The 17,841-nt window shown below is 41.0% G+C and overlaps 1 protein-coding gene across 3 annotated transcripts in view; it reads left to right on the top strand.

Moving 5' to 3' along the window:
* KCNMA1 (potassium calcium-activated channel subfamily M alpha 1) overlaps positions 1 to 17,841 on the top strand; it is an 829,668-nt gene that overhangs the window by 713,933 nt on the left and 97,894 nt on the right. For all 3 annotated transcript variants that reach the window (XM_084845225.1, XM_084845223.1, XM_084845224.1), the window contains one exon: positions 12,763 to 12,856. In XM_084845225.1, coding sequence (XP_084701351.1) covers positions 12,763 to 12,856 — 94 coding nt within the window. The remainder of the gene's footprint in view (positions 1 to 12,762; positions 12,857 to 17,841) is intronic.

Below are 17,841 nucleotides of genomic sequence, written 5' to 3'. Positions count from 1 at the left end.
CGGCCGTCTGGATTATTCTAGATCCGCCATACCACATATCCTCAAAGTAAGGCTGTGTGAGTTTGACAAGGGGCAGATGAATCCAGGAATTATTGTGCAGGGGTTTAACTCTATGTGGCAGCTGACGGTAGAAATAATCATCTATACATCGCTCTGAGCTAGCTGGGGAAAGGTTGAAGCTGTATATTTTCAACATATCTAGTCTAATGGTTAATCTGTTGTCTTGTACAGAGGGTGCTGGGTAGAATCGCAGCAATAGTTGACAGTTTGGAGGAAATGTGGGTATTTTCAGTTGCCTGATTCACAGTCATAAGTAGGTAAGTCTAAAGATGCATCATCATTGAAAAATGGGAAGTCACGCATTTTTTACTGACGGATGTATCAAAGAGTGCTTTGGTCACCAGAAGGTTGATCACCTACTGATTATTTGCATTTGATGATGTGCAGCTCATGATGACCTTGCCAGGAACAGCACTTTATGTAAAGCTGCCACAATACTGAAAAATGGTGCTTGGTTTTGTTGGTAATAAGCCGACTGGTTACTAAGGATGATGTGGCAAATTTGGAAAACACAACCATAGTATTTTGCAGTCACAATTTATAATGCTTAAGGAGATCTGAGCATGACAAAAATATGAATGTGAGGTTTCCATCATTAATACAGATCAATACTACATTACCATCTGAAGACATGGTGATTATTGGATGTTGAACAATTCCAAAATATAGTGGCATTGGCAGTGGGAGAGTTTCTTTTTAAAAAGTCATTTTATTTTAAATGCATTCTTGGCACTGCTTCCAGGCAAATCACATAGGAGGTCATTTCAGCCATTTGTTTTAAAATGCTGCACTGGTATTCTGCCTTGTTATATTTAAATTAAAGCTACATAAAGCCCCTTTAAAAAGTTATGGCAAGTACACATTCAAAGGGAATATAGCAGAGACTGCTATGGGCATTGAAATACCCAATTATCCAAATTGGTTGCTTTAAAAAGAATACTTCAGGACTTGATTATCTTTAAAATTATCTTGGATATAGCAAATAAATATCAAGGAAAAAACATGGGTGAAAATCTGATCTTATTTTTACAAAACTGAAACTTTAAACATGACATTCTATGCCAGGGTGCCCCTGGAAAGAAAGCCCTGCTGGGTTCATGTGTCTCTCATAAAAATAATGTTCCTCAGTATACATAGGTTCAGTTCCCTAGGCTGGCACTAGATGTTTTTGTAGATGTGGGGCTTTTGCCTAAAACAGCAGTCCTGGATGTTGTTCTCCCCATTCTTCTTGGTGCTGTCTAGTGATCTCATCATGCTATGTGTTTCCTCGCCGAGTGGCAGCCAGTAAAATGGAGTGGGGGTGGAGGAATTCACAGGGTGATGATGACACATCATGCACCTTGTATCACTAGGCATTACTGAGAGAGAAGTAGAAGATACACGGTACTGCTGTTTTCAGCACTCGCCACTTGTCTGCCATAATCTCTAGTTCACTTCTGGCCATTGTCAGAAATGTTGGGTGGTTGTCCAGTCACCTGTAAGACAGTGTGAAACAACAAAAGCCTAAATAGAAGTAACTTAATATATTGTTAAAATAATGTTAATAACATCCATCTTAACTGTCTTAGGTTTTAAATACCAAAGTGCCAAGTGTTTGTCTTTTATCCCCACACCATTGAACAAATTGGCCAGGACATGCTACAAAATATTGCAGCATATCCTCGCTTCCTAAGCGGGCTCGCCAGGGCTCCAGCCACCCTGGAATAGGAGCTCCTCCAGCCTCTCAGGGTGGGTGGGCACGTGGGTGGGGAGTTTCAGAAGGGTAAAATGAGGCCTAAGGTTTAGGCTTTCCTGTGCCATGTTATATAGCACTAGCAGCTGCCAACCCTGAACTGGGGTGGGGTTGGGGGTTGGAATTTGAAACATCCCTGTATAGAGCAGGGAGGGGAGCAATTTAAGCTTATGGCAAGCAACCCTTCCAACGCAATCTGCCTCTCCAGGATACTCAACTATAAACCGTTAGAGGCTTAACTAGACTAATTCCCCCCCCCCTTCATTTTATCCCCCACCCCAATCTGTTCTCAGTGACAGTCTTAAATTACAGACTCACACAGTCTGCCTGATTTCTGGTATCTTTAGACCCCCCTTTTCCCCTCTCCTGGGGTGGAAAGGAGAGGTGCCCACTGAAAACAAAAGAAACATCCAGGATTTAAGTGAAGCTGTGATTAGGCAGCAATATGTGTCTCTCCGCACACCCCAATAAACAGCTGCAAAGTGTTCTTGCCTTTGGCATTCTTTCTGAAGCTGTCTCCCTCTCTGTTCCTGATAACATATATTCAGAGGTATACTACCCCTGAACATGGAGGTGCTATATAGCCATCAGGTATAATAGCTATTGATACACTTTTGAATTTCCTTTTTAAAACCATCTAGGCTAATGGTTTTTACCATAAGCCCTACTTGTGGGCTTCCCAATGACATCCAGTTTGCCACTGTAGCAAAAGGAATATTGAATCAAATTGACCTGTGGTCTGATCCAGTAGAGCTCTTCTTATATTCTTTTGTCCTTACTGAGGACAAATGAGCAGAGCCATATCCACTGGAGGCATGCTCATTCTGCCCCTGCCTGTTGCTGATGCAGGACCTTGACTTTGCAGTCCTTTTCTTGCTTCCACAGCCCCATCAGTACCTCTTCCTCTCTTCACAACAGATTTGCTTGTCCATTTGGGAGTTAGCCTTCATTTCTCTCCCTGTCCATCAATTTAGTCTCTGGCTCTGCTTTACTTTACTCTGTTGGGAGGGTACAAAACCCCTCTGCTGCATAACATGAGAGGAAGCATCATTTTCATTTTCACAGAAGTTTAGGCCTTGCACCAGTTGTGAGTGACTCAGCACCACGACATCTTTATTCCCATGGTAGCTCCTCGAGTGATGCCTGTGGGGATGCCTATGAGAAACCAAGATGCCATCCATGTTACTTGCTCATATGGGCGCTCATGGCTGAAATCTGTGATATTGCCATTTGTAAGATCGTGTGCAAGAAAGTCTCTTGGATGGGCTTTCGATGAACATTTCACATATAGACATTGGTAGGAATTACTCCTGGAGCCAGGTTCTAGATGCAAAATGTTTTGCTGAAGACTTCATTTTATCGCCTGCTTTGGGCACAGGATTAAGCCCTTCATCTGGAATTTGTTAAAAAGCAAACCAGAATAACTCTTTCAAGCTTTAATATATCTGGTGTAGATTGCAAGTGATAAGCTTTCTGTGATAGAGACATGTTTCCTGTTTCTAGAAAGCAACTGGTTCACATCTGGGTTCTGTGTATACTTCCCAGTTAGTAATTTACATATGAATAAAGATGTGTTGGGTTTTTTTTTTTAAAAAGGTATTCCATGTCTATTTAATTGACTGAAGAACTCTGTATACTTTCTGAAATATATAAGATTGTATCCTCATCAATACATTGATACTGATGATCACAGTATTGTGGTTTTAAGCTTTTATATTTATATTTATATTATGCTGTGCTTTGTGGTTTAATTTTTGTGAACCGCCCAGAGAGCTTTGGCTATTGGGCAGCATAGAAACAGAAGAGGGATGGTGTGGGTGCCCGATTCAGTCCAGGAATCTGGCGGACCCGCTCCTGCCTGCACCCCCGAGCCCCACTCACTGAGCCCCTGCCCCTGCTCGGAGAATTGCCTGCACTGACCCTGGCAGTCTTGTTGAGCTTCACGGTCGCCATTTTTGGAGAAATAAAAAGGCGATCACAACAATGCTCATTTTGCAGATGCGCATATTTGCATATGCAAAAATGCACATTTTGCAGATGTGCATATTTGTGTGTGTGTGAAAATGCACATTTTCTGAAAGAATGCACATTTTTGCACGCACACTAATGTGTGCCTTCACAAAAATGTGCATTTCTCACATGAGAATATGCGCATTCACAAAAATGCACATTTTCGTGCACACAAAAACATGTGCATTCTTGAGGTCACCATTTCATTATTTTTTAAAATGGTGACCGTGGAGCTCAATGAGGCCACTGGGATGAGTGTGGGCTGCTCGCCAAGCCTGGGAGGGGCTCGAGTGCAGTCCGGGGACTGGCGCATGGGGCTAGGGACCAGGTGGGCATCTGGAGAACCCAAATGGGGATGAGTTCGCACTTCCCTAAAATGGAATACATGCATACATATATACATTTCACTTCTCTTAACCAATATAATAATATAAGCCAGAATTTAAAAGTCTGCTTTAATTGCTGTATAGTTTATTCACATACTTTCCCAATGATGGAGTTCAACATGAAAACATTAAAAAAGGATAAACAGTCTACCATGACTTTATTTTAGGGACAAGTGTGTGTGTGTGTGTGTGTGTGTGTGTGTGTGTGTAACAGAGCAATCCTAAGCACATTTTGTATTACAGAGAAATCCTATGCTTGTTTACTGGAAATAAGTTCCACAGAGTTCAGTGGATACAGTGGGGTTTATTTCTGAATAAGTATGCCTAGGATTACACTATATATTTCTCTTCTATAAAAACTATATTCAAAGCAATGTACAGGATTATAAAGAACAATAAGTCCAAATAAAACAGCTAAAGTTTAAAATTACAATCTGGTAGTACTGTTGTTCAGGTGTTCCTTTTCCTTCAAAAGGAAAAATGTCTCTCAATATTAAACTATATTCACATTTTGGCTGCCATCCTCATATCACATACTCTGGTGTAATCCAAAGATAATAATATTTTTAAGTGACTTGATGATCACAACTGCAGAGTCTACAATTCACTTAACTCAGAATATCCAGATTTAATGCCATTTAGTCCTGGGATCTCCAACACAGGACCCATGGGGCCCAATGTGCCTGCTGGATTCCCTACCCCTCCTGATTTTTATTTTTATTTTTTTAGATTAAAAAAAAAATCATGTTGCAAAGTGAAGTGCTTCCTTCCAGCACCATCTTTATTTCCAAGAACACCTGTAGACCCCATGTGGGCCCTAGCAGCATTCTTTGAAAATATAAATGGTGGGTGGGCGTAGCCACCTAGAAAAAAAGGAAAAAGTAAGCTGGGGAATGGTAGGGAACATCCTGGGAGAGCTAGAAAGGGTGGCAGGAAGCATTCTGGGGGATGGCTAGAGGGAATGGGTGTGAGGGGTGTTTTGCTTGTGCGTATGTCTGTGTTAAGGGGCCGCGGTGGCTTAGTGGTTAAGACACTGAACGGCAGACCAGAAGGTCGGCAGGACAGCAGTTCGAGACCTGAGTGCTGCGTGACGGAGTAGGTTCCCATCTTCAGTGCCAGCTTCTGCCAACCTAGCAGTTGGAAAGCAAGAAATTGCAAGTAGATAAATAGGTACTGCTTCGGTGGGAAAGGTAACAGTGTTCCGTGCACCTCGGTGTTCAGTCATGCCGGCCACATGACCACGGAAGCATCTTCGGACAGCGCTGGCTCTTCGGCTTAGAAATGGAGATGAGCACCACCCCCTAGAGTCGGACACGACGACTGGTTGGGGACACCTTTACCTTTTACTTTACCTTTATGTCTGTGTTAGCTCGTTTGTTTTGGTGTGGGTGTGTGGTATGGGTGGTTGTTTTGCCCATATGTGTGTTTGTGTTTCTTTAAGTACCGCTAAGTAGCCTTCTATGAAACAGGCATTTTGTTGTGCATTGTGGGGGCAAATATGTAATTTGGCATTTGGGGCTCAGACCTCAGCTTAGTTCTTGGGCAAGTTGTTTTTCTTTTAGCCTCACCAGTTTGCCTTCTGGGAAATGGGTATATTGACACTGGCCACACCCACCATGGAAGCCATTTTGTGAATGGGGAAGCCCCCCATGGCAGCCATTTTGTGCCCAGATCCCAAACATGCCCACCAACTCAAAAAGGTTGGGGACCCCTGATTTAGTCCATTTTAATATAGAAATATTTATGTATTTATTTTATTACATTTCTATACCTCCCAACAGCTGAAGCTGTCTGGGTGGTTCACATCAATTAAAACCATAAAATACAACACAATAAAATACAAGATAAAAGTTTAAAATTACAGCATGAAATAAAAATAATTACTAAATAAAACTTAGCAGCAGTGCAAGTATTTAAGATACAGTAACAGATTTAAACAACAGAAACTGAAAACTAAAATGCCCGGGAAAATAAGAAGGTCTTCACTTGGCGCCAAAAAGAGCACAACAACTGCACCAGGTGAGTCTCTCTGGAAAGCTCATTCCACAACTGGGGTGCCACAACAGAAAGGCCCTCTTCTTCTTTTAAATGGGCTAAAATGGCTTCCATGGATTATGAAGTGCCTGAAAAGGTTGCAAATAGATCTACCTAGCTTTCCCTGCACAGCTGAAAAGACCAAAACAAAAATGTTTATATAAAACTATATTTCCCTTTTGCTTTTGGTGGACTGAGAAAATCCATCTCTTCTGCCATGAATAAATCTTCAGATTTTGTCAACATGTGGGAAATAAGGATTGCTTTGGACAAAATTCCTCTTGGTGGGAATTATTGCTTACAGATGATGATTGTGAAATGAGCCTTTTGTATTCATTTTTACATACGTATATTTTTACAAGATATTAAGATGACTGCACATGGAGGCCAGGACTTGCGTTCTTAACTTACACGCACACACACGTGCATACACACATGCACACAGATGTGCACACAGGCCTCATTCACCTCAAAAAAGCCATTGCTGAATATTGGGGGACCTTCCAGGGTGGCATCCAACAAAGCATGAGGGTCTGCAGCTGGGATGTAAACATAAAATTATCCTTCAGCTATGGAAAGAGTTACATCTTTAAATGCACCAGGGCGGGGGGGGGGGCACATTTTGATGGCATGGTGAAGATTTCCAAAACTACATGAACCTTCACATAACAGCTTCATACAGTTTGGAGCCCATGTGAATTGTAGTTTTGGAGGCAACTACCATGAGCCCTAGGTTGGCACTTAAAGCTGATGCATTGATGTAGTTTGGACAGTCTTTTAATGCACAAAGCATTAATTTACACTTTTTCCTTATTATTTAGAAGTAAAGAATGAAGCTAAATCAAGTTACTCAAACCGCTCAGTTCAGTTCAAGAGTGCAAGTACCCATGCAGTGGGTGGCATCACGTCCACTGACGGAATCCCGGAGCCAGTCCTGCTTGTTAATAACCGTAAAGGAACCCTCCTTCTACCCAACAGTCCCCCACTGCTGCAGCTTAACTTGTTGGGCTCTGTTGAGCAAGGAAAAACTTCCTACTGTAGATTGCAAAGGGCACTCAGCCTACCTGCCAAATGCCACCATTACCAGAACAAAAAGCCGAGGTTAAACCAAGAGCTCTGTAGGTAGCCCCGTAGCTGGATGCATCAGGCAACAGAGATTATTTTGTGCATGGGTTGTGCAATCTGAGCATTTTCAATGTGAAAATGACCTTACTAATGCTCTGCTAAGTCATTGCAGATGTGGGTTTTTCCAGATGTAGTGATTAATACTTTAATCGAGATAGCTACAACTAATGGTTTCTGGTTGGTTTTGTGTTTCATGTTTGGCTGGCTTTGAAATCTTTACCTTTTTCACCAATAGGCTTGGCAAGTATACAAGTTTGCATTAATGTTTGATTAATTTTCTTAGCCGTTACAACTTATTTTGGGGTACGTGAAAACTTGGCTTTTGTAAAACAAAAACAAACAACCCCCCCCCCCCCGTTAACTGTGTTGTTGGTGACATAGATGAGACAACAGAGGTGACAGATTTATTTTTGTAGGCGTATTAAAATATTTTAAATGGCGAAAGACCTTGACCGCTGCTTCTTTGAAGACATTTTCTTGATTGTGCTTAAAGGAAGAATCGAGGATAAAAGCCAAGAAAGATGTTGTTTCAGATGTTCGCCTTCACACAAAGGGCCATTAAAATTACCGGCACATCTTAAATCAATTCATGGAACATTGTCTGGAGGTTATGTCATTGAAATAATGAATCTTTTTATATAATTTGGGAATAAGCAAAGATTCTAAAACATCCTTGTGACTTTTAAACTAAACTGCAGTCTAAACCAGAGTATCTGAACTCCTCATTAGCCATTGTCTGATGCTTTTCCAACACTGAGTCTTCCTTGGAGAGAAAACTGTTTGATACTCTGCCTATTAGGCAAAAGTGAGCTCTGGGTTGTTGCAAGGATTGTGTATTATGTGTTACAATTAAGGATATCCAGAAAACCAAGGAAGGTCTTAGATTTTTGAGAGTACTGACACAGGATGGAGTTCAGATCCTACGATATTCTGTGTCAAATTCCTGAACATCCCTGTGTTTCAGACATGATAAAGGAAGTCAGTTAATTCTATACATTCATTGATATCAGCATAATTCTTTTCCAGCACTGTAAAGAAAAGGCAAGAATAATAAAAAGGAACATGTCTTTATTAAAAGGCACTTCAGTAAATATGCAGTATTAAAAGTTAAACTGTCAAATATTTCCACCCAAAGTCCAGTTGGCTGCCACAAGAACCAGAAAATCCAAATTTATACAATTTTCTTGCTCTACATTTTAAAAAGTAAAATGGGGCATACACCACCCACTGAAGAACTAGTAGTAGTAGTAGTAGTAGTAGTCCTGTCTATATATTTTTGACATCTCCTCTCCATGCCTCATGATTACATTATATCAATCACACACAGTGAGTAAAGCAGCTGTTATTAGTATTAGTATTTGAAAAGTTATTATTATTTGGCTGCTAAACATGTACAAAGAATAAAATAGAGCCTTACAGAATGCCTTACAATCTCATTAACACAAAGGAAGACTGAACAAGGGAGGGAAAAGGAAAACAAGAGATTTGGGCTATTCTCAACTTAAACTTTATCCGATGCAATGACCAGTGAAGGAATTATTTCTGGGAATGGTTGGCTGAGGGATGTATGGATTTGTTAAATCCATTCTGTCTGTGTTTCCTGGATTGCCAGGCTCTTTCATTCTGTTGTCCTCTCATTGATGGAATTGGATTTTTTTAACCAGAATTTTGTTCTATGTATGCTAATTCTCATCAGCTCTAATGCACATTTGTGCACACATGCAAATGCGCCAATTTCCACAAATCTCCCCCAAAGTGGCCAAAAAAGCAAAAAAATGCACAAATCCCCACAAAATCTGCATTTTTACAGTGTAGCCTATGGGGCAAAGTGAACATTATTGGTTGGTGTTTATTCAGTTTTCATATTTTTGTACAATTAAATTTGCATACAATTCTGGGAAGTAAAAGAACAGTCCGCAGAATCTGCGCAACTCAGAAACACAGCCAGTCTGCTGTGGAATCTGTGGGTCAGAGTCATAGAAATCCGAACTCATTTGAAACTGTTGTGGTTTTCTCTGACATCCCTAGTTACAGCCAGCAAATGGAGAGTCCCTCACAGTGCACATTCTTTCTCTATCATTTCTACACAAATCGTTTATTGTGCACTCATTGTTCCCTACTCACGTTGTTTACTGATTATTTAGACAATGTCATGACCGTCCACTTTCGCTTCTGTTTTTAAGAGCACTTTTCCAGGACTTTTTAGAGTGGGAAAAATGGAGTATTATTTCTGAAAGTGGAAAAAATGTATTGTCCTACGTGTGTAATTGTATTATTCTGCTATAGCTAGAGATGGCGGAGAATTCCGCCATGGATTTCAGTGAGGCCGAATGCACTGGCATTCGGCCCCCCAAAACCCATGGCGGAACGGCCTCCCACCCCCCGCCACCTCACAGAATAGCCCCGGAACGAAACTTACCTGGGGCTCTGGCAGCGGCGGCGGCTGGTCTTTCGACCGGCTGCTGCGGCCGCCATTTGCGTCCTGCGAGGCTGCCGTGATAGGCTACGTAAGTATTTACGTAGCCTATCACGGCAAAGAGCAGGGATGCAAACGGCGGCCGCTACGCTGTTTGCGCCGCTGCTCTTTCCGTGATAGGCTGTGTAAATACCTATGTAGCCTATCATGGAAAGAGCAGCAGCGCAAACGGCATAGCGGATGGCCCTGGCCAGTGGCTCCGTGGAGCTGCCGTGGAGTGGAGCCGGCCAGGGAGGATTCCGGGGGGAGGGACAGAGCCCTTTCCCCCCACAACGCGAATCACATCTGCGAAAACCTTCGTACATCCCTAGCTATAGCACAGCACTTCCTAGTGGTTATGTAGCTGAAAAGCAGGAAAGGAAAAGCTCTTTGTGTAGAGTTCAGATCTCAATTCTGTGATAAAACCAAAAGTAGATACAGCAGATTAGCAGCATCATTTAGAAAAACTCTAGTGTATGGTGCAGTATGGTCTATTTCCTGCTGTTGTGCAGTAAAAGTCAATATACTGACCAACTGGCCTCCCTTCCTCCCTCTCTGTCTCTTTCTCTCTTTCTCCAATCTCTCTCTCTGTATCTCATGGCTGTCAGGTGGAATGACAACTGATGGAGATAATAGAGCTAACCCACGTGGTCGTACCTCTCCCTCACACATTCACGGAATGTGTGAGGTGGTTTTGTGAACAGGGCTTTTGTGTGGCATAATGACACAGATACAAGTGTTGAAGCCTCCGTTAGGGAACTCTGAGGAATATTCTTCAAAAGAGGGGTTTCCTGTCAAGTTAATGGAAGTGACGCATTCTGTCCTCAAATAAGTTTAATGCAAACTTCTGGGAGGTGGAAAATATGAAGGATAATAATGACTGAATGAGGAATTATATCTTGCCTCTTCACTACTAACATGTGAATTGTTATGGCAAAATGTTTGGAATAAGCTATTGAAAATTGTTCCCATTTGTACATACACACGATTCAGGTATTTCAGCTATGAATAGTGTTTGTTTTAAACTTGGTAAGGAAGAAACCTATTTTCAAGTGACCCACGAAGAATAAACTCCTTCTGCATAAATTCTGTTTTAAAAATTTGTTTTGAATGTGACTAGGGTGATTCCTCATCATTTACAATGAGAACAAGCTTCTTCCTTCTTGCATAAAAATACATTTTATCAAAGCAAAGGAGCTTTTTGATGCATAAACTATTAGGAACACTAGCTTGCAACCAGATAGGGCTAATTGGACCATTATTTCTGACATCTGCCCTGAAAGATGGTCTAGAAATACTTTACATTTAAAAATAAATAAATAAAAAATAAAAATATTGGGCCTCACTTGCCTAGACTTTGATCTCTATGGTTAGGAGGGTATGGTCATGCTCTTGAATGTTTTGTGTTAGGGTTGAATCAAGTGTTCACCATCAAACACTGTTGAGGCAAAATGGGTGCTTTCAGGGGCACATAATGCCTGTTCTCCAACAGCCCTTTTTCTTAGTACTGTTTGTAGCAATTCACAATTCTTGTTTGTTTGCTTCCTTACTGGATATATTCTATTTACTGCACACATGCTTCTTGAGTCTATCATTAATTGTGGGGTTGGACAGACAGACAGACAGACAGACAGACAGATGTAGGTTAGAAACAGCATCAAAAGAGGGTTAAAGCTAGATGCCCTGTCCCCAAAATAGTCATGCCTCAATCCAAAATAATTTAGATTGACAGTAATTGCAGCTAACTTTTGCTTGATTGGGTCTAGAGAGTGTTGTTTAATTCATTCTGAGCTAAATCTAGGCAAATCTTTCTTTCTTTTAATAATTTTTACTCTGCTTTTTGGCCATAATTCCCAAAGTGGCTTACAACATTCATCTCTTTTTTTGTTCATTAATGTAGGTGCTACGCCTCTTGCTACTTTTATTTTCTTTTAACATGAAGATAACTTCTACCTAAGGCACAGCCACTTTGATTGCATTTAGCCTGATTTTCTGTTAATAATAGGGAGGAAATCAGCCTGTTTTATTTGAATGCAGTGTTAATTTGCCAGTCCAGACATTGACAGAGAGCAGCTTTTTATAACAGGCAGAGCACTGATCTGCTAATAGTCACAAATGATACAGCGACATTAATGATGGTAGCAAAATAGTGACTCATAGCTTGTTAGAAAACCTGCTGTAATTATGCTTAAAGTAAAGACCCTGTGCTGTAGAGTTTAGCCAAAGGCAGTACTGATTATGACAATCTCAAGGTGTGAGCTTTTTGTTTTTGCTATTAAGATGATAGTCTTCTACTCAAAGTGTACTTCATCCCCGTTACAAGAGTCTCTCCCACAATTCCCATCCTTCGTTATACAGGAAATTCTCCTGTCATTTGTTTTCATTCCACTTGCTCCTGTGATAACATTCCCTTTGGTGAAGCGATGAGTTCTGAGTTGTGCTGGAGATTTATGCACAACGGTGTAGTTTTTTATTTATTGCAACACTGAATATCAAGGCATTGAACATCTTACATTTCTTCATGAAGACTCTGTGTTCTGACATTTAAGGCGTAAGAACCGATGGGTATCAGGCTTATTAGCAAAGTGCAGGCTGGCAGTTTTCAGTGTTCGGATTCCGAATATACTTAATCTTTTGGTGTATGCAGCAGGACACTAATTTCTGTTTTCCAAAAGCACAGCTTAACTAAAAAAAGATCTTTTAAGAAAGTGTGAAACCATGTCCAGAACTTCTTCAGTCAATATCTTGCTTTCCTCCTCCTCCTCTTCCTCCTCCTCCTCCTTGTCTTTCAAATTGATCTCTTTTGACTAACACCAATTTGGTCTTTACTGAACCTAAATAAGATAGCAGTGAAGTATCAGTGCGTGAATGGAATTGCGTGTGTGTTCTTGGCTATTTTACCTGTACTTCATGTGGCAATTTGAGCTGTTCATAACCTCACAAGTTGCCTGTATTTCCAGTTGAAGACGAGCAGCCGACAACGCTATCGCCCAAAAAAAAGCAGCGGAATGGAGGCATGAGAAATTCACCCAACTCCTCACCCAAGCTGATGAGGTAAGACCCTAAGCAACTCATATCTTTATCTCCTCTTCCAACCTACCCTCCTCCCCCAATAAAAAATAAATAAAAGGGGGGGCATGGGGGGTGGGGGAAAGTAGAAGATTGTTAGATGGTTTCTGAAAGGTTGAAGTATTTATTCTGTCAGGTTGTCAGCAGTTAATGATAGAGCTGGGAAAAAAATCTGTCATGAAAAACAGTTTGAAAAGCTGTTTGAAAAATACATAGGCTTTAAAGTCTCAGCTGTCACCCTGTCCTGTCCATGTGTAGTTCTTAAACAGCAGTGGCACTAATGATAGCACTAACCAATCAGAAGAACTCATGTGGTTAGTTTGCCTTGGGCAATTCGCTTTTTGTCAGAATCCCTCAGAGTACTGTTTTCTGTACTTAAGGCCATATGTGAGATGTATCATCACAATCAAAAATGAACCTGAATATTACCTTCCTTTTATCCTGTCGATTGAAATCAAATTTCCCCTAATTGATTTTGAATGTGTGTTTTTTAAGGCCTAATAATCTATATATTTGCCAAAGCAAAGTTCAGAACTAATGCAATTGTACTGAGGCGAAAAGCAATATTAATTATGAAATATGGGGATATATTTTTAAAGGGCTCTAGATAGTATGAAGGCAGATGATGAAAATAGATTCTGGTTGTTAGTGATTTTTTCCCATATATTGTCAGATGTGCAGTTTTTGTTTCCAATAGAGCAACCCTATAATAATTTCCGGGGCTGCGGTGGCTTAGTGGTTAAGACGCTGAACTGCAGACTGGAAGGTCGGCAGGTCAGCAGTTCGAGACCCGAGTGCTGCGTGACGGAGTGAGCTCCCGTCTTCAGTCCCAGCTCCTGCCAACCTAGCAGTTCAAAAGCAAGAAATTGCAAGTAGATAAATAGGTACCGCCTCGGCGGGAAAGGTGACAGCATTCCGTGCACCTCGGTGTTCAGTCATGCCGGCCACATGACCACGGAAGCGTCTTCGGACAGCGCTGGCTCTTCGGCTTAGAAACGGGGATGAGCACCGCACCCTAGAGTCGGACACGACTGGTTGGGGACACCTTTACATTTTTTATAATAATTTCCATAGGACAATTCCTAAGCAAAGGTTTTCTGGGGCTCCTACTGCAAGCAAGATCTTATGCTTTATACTGAAATTATATAGGAGTACAGATGAGCTGTGAAACCTTTCACTCATCACATCAAAACTCTTAATTCCTCAGATATTTTTCCTAAAGACAAACTCCATATTTGCTTGAATTTTGCTTTATTGTTTAGGCAGATCCAGTGACAATGGAGAGATGTCTGGGAAACCCACCACCAATAGATTTTGGTGGCTTTATTGAAATTCTTTTGACGTCCCTCAGAATTTTGCCCTAAGGAGGAAGCTCCAAATTCACTTTGAATTTCAGTTGGGCCAAATTCTGGTGGGAAATGAATGGTTTGCCTTTAGGATAAATATCCTAAAATGACAAGTATAAGGAGGGTTTCACAGCACATTAGTACTCCTATATAATAGGACATCCCACCGAAGCTGTAAAATATGCTGCCTTAGCGATCACTTGATGAGAATCCCCTGACAATAAGCTGATTTTACAGTCCCATCTGAAGAATTACTGTGCCATTACACATATGCTTGGGATGCGGAGTACCAACAGCTGCACCACCACAACAGTGTTATACTGTCATTGTGATGATGCTCTGGCAGTGCCATAGGCACTGGGTGGAAAAAATATGGGGTCAGGGAATCTAGCCCTTTTCCTCTATGTATAACTATGTAAATAGCTAACTCTGAATCCGAATCAAGGCTAATTTAGATCGAGATCCTCACATGTAAATCAGCAGGGGGCAGGAGGGTGTATTTTTAAAATATATAATTACAATATCAGCTTAGCTGTTGTCTCATTCCAGTGGCATTGATTACTATTCCTGAATAAATCCATATGGTATCCCCACCCCGTCACAGACACACATACAATTTCCAGTTGCTTGAATCAGAGTTTCAAGTGCTGCTTAGAGAAATATCAATTTCTTGTTACTGCTCGTGCAATCTAAGGCACATTTTAGGGTATCATCAAGTCTCCAGTCCATTTGCATTGGAATTTAGACCTACAGAAACGAAAAGCAAGACTGAGTCACAAAGAGGAAATGTTGTGATCTTTTTGGCCCCTGTTGACCATCTATTATTGTTAAATGTGTTGTTCAAAAAAGTTCCCTGAGTTCCTGCTAGCTAATCCTTGCCTATGCAGATTTATATGCATGTTAGGTGAGGGCGGGGGAGAAGAACGAAATGAGCACACAACCAACTTCCTCATTTATATGATGCTTGTTGTCATTCCACCGTCATTTCCAATCCACTTATCTTCACATCATCTTATTTCCATCAATTTTATCGTCTTGAAATTTGAAAGGGGGGGGGGAATGGGAGTCTCCCCATCCTTCTATCATCTGCTAAATGTAGGGGTATAAAAGTGAAATGAAAGAAGAGTGAAAAAGAGACCGTGAGAGGGAAGGGAGCACAGCAACATTTGGAGCGAAGTGCACTGTCCCTGTTTGCTATGTAGAGTATGCCTCATTTCTTTGATCTTGAGTCATAATAATTCTAGGGAGTTATACTGTTTTCATATGCTTCAAAGCTGTGTCAAAATTTTGCTGCTTTAGGGTACTTCTTTATTCTACTGGCTCTTGGGTACTGAGATGACAGGTCCTCGGCACTAGGTGCAGGCTTTTTCAAGTCATAGCCTTCAGCGAAACATCAAATTACCAAATACAGGCTAACACACTTCTACACAAATGCCTTTCCTGTAGATATATTATACCGTATATATTAAATACTTTAGTGTTACATGGTACATTTTATGTGCAATAGAAAGTGATGGTTTGAGGTAGCCTTAGGGGGACTTCTTCCCCCCTTCCACAAGCCAAAAAAGCTAGCGTATACCATATCAAGTATGGTTTTTACAGGACTTTCTGCCCGAAGGCCTTTGTAAATAAGTAATGATCAACAGATTGGCTGTGGGTTTTTGAAAAGCATGCCTGTGTCAGTTTGCATGATGGGGGAAGGATTTTCAAAGTGGAGCCTGCTTTCATTGCCTGCTGAAGAGGGACTAAGGGAGATTACTCATCCCAACTTTGAGCTGTCTGCTCAGTAACACATCAGAATTGCTAAACATAGGTCGGGCAATGAGTGGGGAGCTTGCCAAAACCAGACTTGTTTTGTTTCCTCCTTGGTCTGTCTGCTGGACTCAAGCCACCCATACTTGGTGGCTGACCCCAAGCCTTCCTCTGCTCCCTGCATTCTGTACCTTGACCCACACCAGTATTGTTTGGGACTGCATGCGTATGAAGCTCAGTCTAGCCCAAGAGAAGATAAAATCATTCAGGATACAAAGTACAAAAAAATAAATACAATAAAAACATTTTCAGCTTTCCAAGTGTAATTTTGTGAGAACCAGCAACATATTTTTTTAATCTAAAAGGTTTATAAAGAAATATAATCGCACCAGCTGTGTTCCTCTGTCCAGTTAATTGAGTTTTTTCAGAAAAGCCCACTGAGAAATTTCTCTAGTCTTATTGAAACTCCCTTTGAAAATTCTCATATTTGGGGCCTATACGGGAATTTCCAAATTTGGCTTGAACTTAACTTTAGGCCGGCAACTTCAGGGTGGGCAAAGCCTCCTTTAGAAATGTTTTATCAAAGTTTTCTTGGCATCAGAAAACTGCCATAGTCACCTCAGATTTTGCTATTGGGGGCAACTCTGTGAGTGGGTAAACTGGGTTCAGTAGAGGCCTGTCCTTCCCATGAATACAATGACTGAACTGGAGAATTAACACTATTACTGTGGTACAGAACATACATATCTTTTAAACATTAATTTTAACATAGAAGGAACACATTCAATGAATTGCTAAAGGCAGATATCATTTTGCTCAGGGGCTGGCAGCATATCCTCCAGGCCACCATATGTATCCCTCAAGTCATGCTTCTGGAGCCGGTGTAGTTTCCATGGCATCCCAAAAATGCAAACCATTCTACTTTCAAAAACATTTCCGGTCTAGGTTTTTAATTCTTTTGATTGATGGGATAAATCTCATAATGTGATGGTAAATATACTACACAATTTGAAAGAATTTTTAAAGTCTACTTATCAAGATTTTTCGGGAATTAATCTGTCACACTAAAGAGAAAAATTTCATAAGGAGATATTGTACGATGGTGACTTCCACCAATTGTAGGTTGGACACTGCCGGTTGTATGAAAATGGTCTGCTCATTCTACAAGTTAGTTAAAAGATTCATGGGGCACCCCATGGCAAGGTGTGGAAAAGTCCCCAGCACCACCTTCTTGTGGTGGCCTCAGCACTGTCCATGGAGCTTCAGCACTGTCCATGGAGGTGCAGGTAGCATTAGTTACCAGGAATGCTTTTTACCAGTTTATTTTATTTATTTATTTATTTATTTATTTATTTATTTATTTATTACATTTGTATACCCCCCCCCAATAGCCAAAGCTCCCTGGGTGGTTTACAAAGATTAAAAACATGTTAAAATACAATATACAGATTTTAAAAGCCAATTCCATAAAAACAGACAATATACACAAGAACATATATCTAAAAGAACTTCAAACAAGCAATCTCAAAGCAAACAACCATAACCATAAGCCATTCCAGGATCAATTAAAACTTATCATATACTGCCAAAAGCCTGGGAGAAGAGAAAGGTCTTAACCTGGCACCGAAAATAATGTTGGTGCCAGGCGGGCCTCACTGGGGAGAACATTCCATAATTTGGGGGGCCACCAGCGAGAAGGCCCTCTCCCTTGTCTCCATCTTCTGAGCTTCCCTCGGAGTAGGCAGCCGGAGGAAGGCCTTAGATGTTGAGTGTATTGTATGGGTAGGTTTGTGTCAGGAGAGGCACTCCATCAGATATTGTGGTCCCAAGCCATGTAAGGCCTTATAGGGTAAAACCAGCATCTTGAATCAG

The sequence above is a fragment of the Heloderma suspectum genome, chromosome 3 (genome assembly GCF_057233095.1).
Source record: "Heloderma suspectum isolate Gila_16-S chromosome 3, 16-S_ref, whole genome shotgun sequence".
Lineage (NCBI taxonomy): Eukaryota > Metazoa > Chordata > Lepidosauria > Squamata > Helodermatidae > Heloderma > Heloderma suspectum.
The sequence above is the reverse complement of the archived record's forward strand: the minus strand, read 5'-3'. Positions and strand labels throughout refer to the sequence as shown.